A 1,960-nucleotide genomic window follows, 5' to 3' on the forward strand; every position below is an offset into this window, starting at 1 on the left:
ATCTTAACGGACTGTCAATGCCGAATTGGCAATCCTATGATCAGGAACGTTTAGGATATGTATACGAAAGAGAATGGTCTCATAAATCTAACTTGTTTAAATTACATTCTCCTAATTACATATTCCTTAGACTTATCGTTTAAGCATATAACATTTATATGAGACGGCTTAAAACAATAATCTATGCCCTTGATATTAAACTAGATTAGTTTAACATGTGAAATGTCCGTAAAGTATCATCATATGATTGGTTTTAGGGCACATTTCCAACAGTCAAAACTGATGGCAGCTGAGAGCTCCAATACCCCAACAAAGGCAAATTCAGGAAGAAATGGAGAGGATCTTGAATGAACGATTGCATGATTTCCAACACAACGAAGTCACCGATGAAACATTATGACTGGACATGACCAATATGAGCAAGTCAATTTCACAGAGGAGATCAAGCAAGCGGAGCCTATGCGAGAGTTTAGCATGCCATATTTCACATCTTTCAAATGAGATGGAGATCTGGAAAGGCATTTGAAGCACTACCGAAGTGCGATGGTCCTTTAATGAAACAATGATGTTGTTATGTGCAAAATATTCGCCACCACTTTACAAGGCGAGGCCCAAGATTGGTTTCACACCCTACTGCCACGATCCATCTGGAGTTTTAATGATCTTTCCTTGGTTTTCACCAAAGAATACTTATCCTACCGCTTGATTAAGAAGAAATCCGATCACTTGTTCAACGTGAAAAAGAACCCAAACGAGTCGCTTCATGACTACATGAAGAGGTTCAAAGTAGAGAAGGCAAAGATAGTCGAATGCGAAGACTCGATATCAAGCGCAGCCTTCCAAAAAAGACTCCCACTGAACCACCCACTATTTGGAGAGTTGATCATGAAAGAAAATCTAACCCTAGCTGATTCATTTGCTCTGGAAGACAAGCATGCACTTTGGGACAAGGGTAGGCAAGCAGATAAGACTTTTGAGCAGCCACGGAAAGAGTGGGCAGTGGCTCAAAAGAAAGAGGACGGGAAACAGTATAACAAAAGTAGGGAAGAGGCCAAACGTAGAGATCGACCCACGACTAAAGAAGGCTTGGCATCCAAGAGTTACTCTAAGTTCTCGATCATGATTCACCAAATCCTTCGTGACATAAAAAGCGAACCATGGTTCAAGCTGCCAAAGCAATCAAAGGGATATACTTCCAAGTTGGACCACACCAAGTACTGCGTGTTCGACCGAGGTTCCGGCCACATAAACAACGACTGCTACACTGGGAAGACCTACCTAGAGAAGCTTATGAAAGATAACAAAGTCGATAGATACTTGGACAAGCCAGCAGCGTAGCCTAGAAGGAACGCGAATGTCGACGAAGAACTGCCCAACAAGACTATCTAGATTAACGGCATCTTCGTCAAATCTGAGCAGTTAGGGGCCACCAACAATTCAAATAAGCGGAAGATCTAGCAGGCTCTACTAGTCTTGTAAGTCCAAGCAGTCAACACTCAATTGGACCCATCTTTAGTTTCATTGAGGAGTATGTCGAAGGTGTCGACTTTCAGCATGGCGACTCGTTGGTGGTATGTGTCCAACTGGCCCATGCCATAGTCGATAGAATGATGGTTGACAATAGAAGTGCAGTCAACCTACATGCATTGCCACCGTGGCATCAATGAGTAGAGAACGTAGAAAAGCAGCCTAGACCAACATGTCAAGGCTGGGGGCAGCCAAGAGCTCCGCTACCCCGATAAAGGAAAGTTCAGGAAGAAGTGGAGAGGCTCTTGAATGAGTAATTGCGTGATTTCCAACACAACGAAGTCACCGATGAAGCATTTCCAATATGAGCAGGTCACCCTTCACGGATGAGATCGAGTAGGCGAAGCCTCCGCGCAAGTTTAACATGCCTCATTTCACATCTTTCAAAAGAGATGGAGATTTGGAAAAGCATTTGAAGCACTACCGAAGCACA

General features: G+C 43.3%; 1 protein-coding gene across 1 annotated transcript; it reads left to right on the forward strand.

Annotated features, from left to right (window-relative positions):
• The first annotated feature begins 573 nt into the window (after window positions 1–573).
• Window positions 574–1,338, forward strand: LOC126595456 (uncharacterized). Its single transcript, XM_050261745.1, has one exon. The coding sequence runs from the start codon at window positions 574–576 to the stop codon at window positions 1,336–1,338; it is 765 nt and encodes a 254-aa protein (XP_050117702.1).
• The last annotated feature ends 622 nt before the right edge of the window (window positions 1,339–1,960 follow it).

The sequence above is a fragment of the Malus sylvestris genome, chromosome 13 (assembly GCF_916048215.2).
Source record: "Malus sylvestris chromosome 13, drMalSylv7.2, whole genome shotgun sequence".
NCBI lineage: Eukaryota > Viridiplantae > Streptophyta > Magnoliopsida > Rosales > Rosaceae > Malus > Malus sylvestris.

What these genes read in the sequence shown, in the direction of transcription:
- LOC126595456 (XM_050261745.1), top strand. Translation starts at nt 574, where the DNA reads ATGTGCAAAATATTCGCCACCACTTTACAAGGCGAGGCCCAAGATTGG.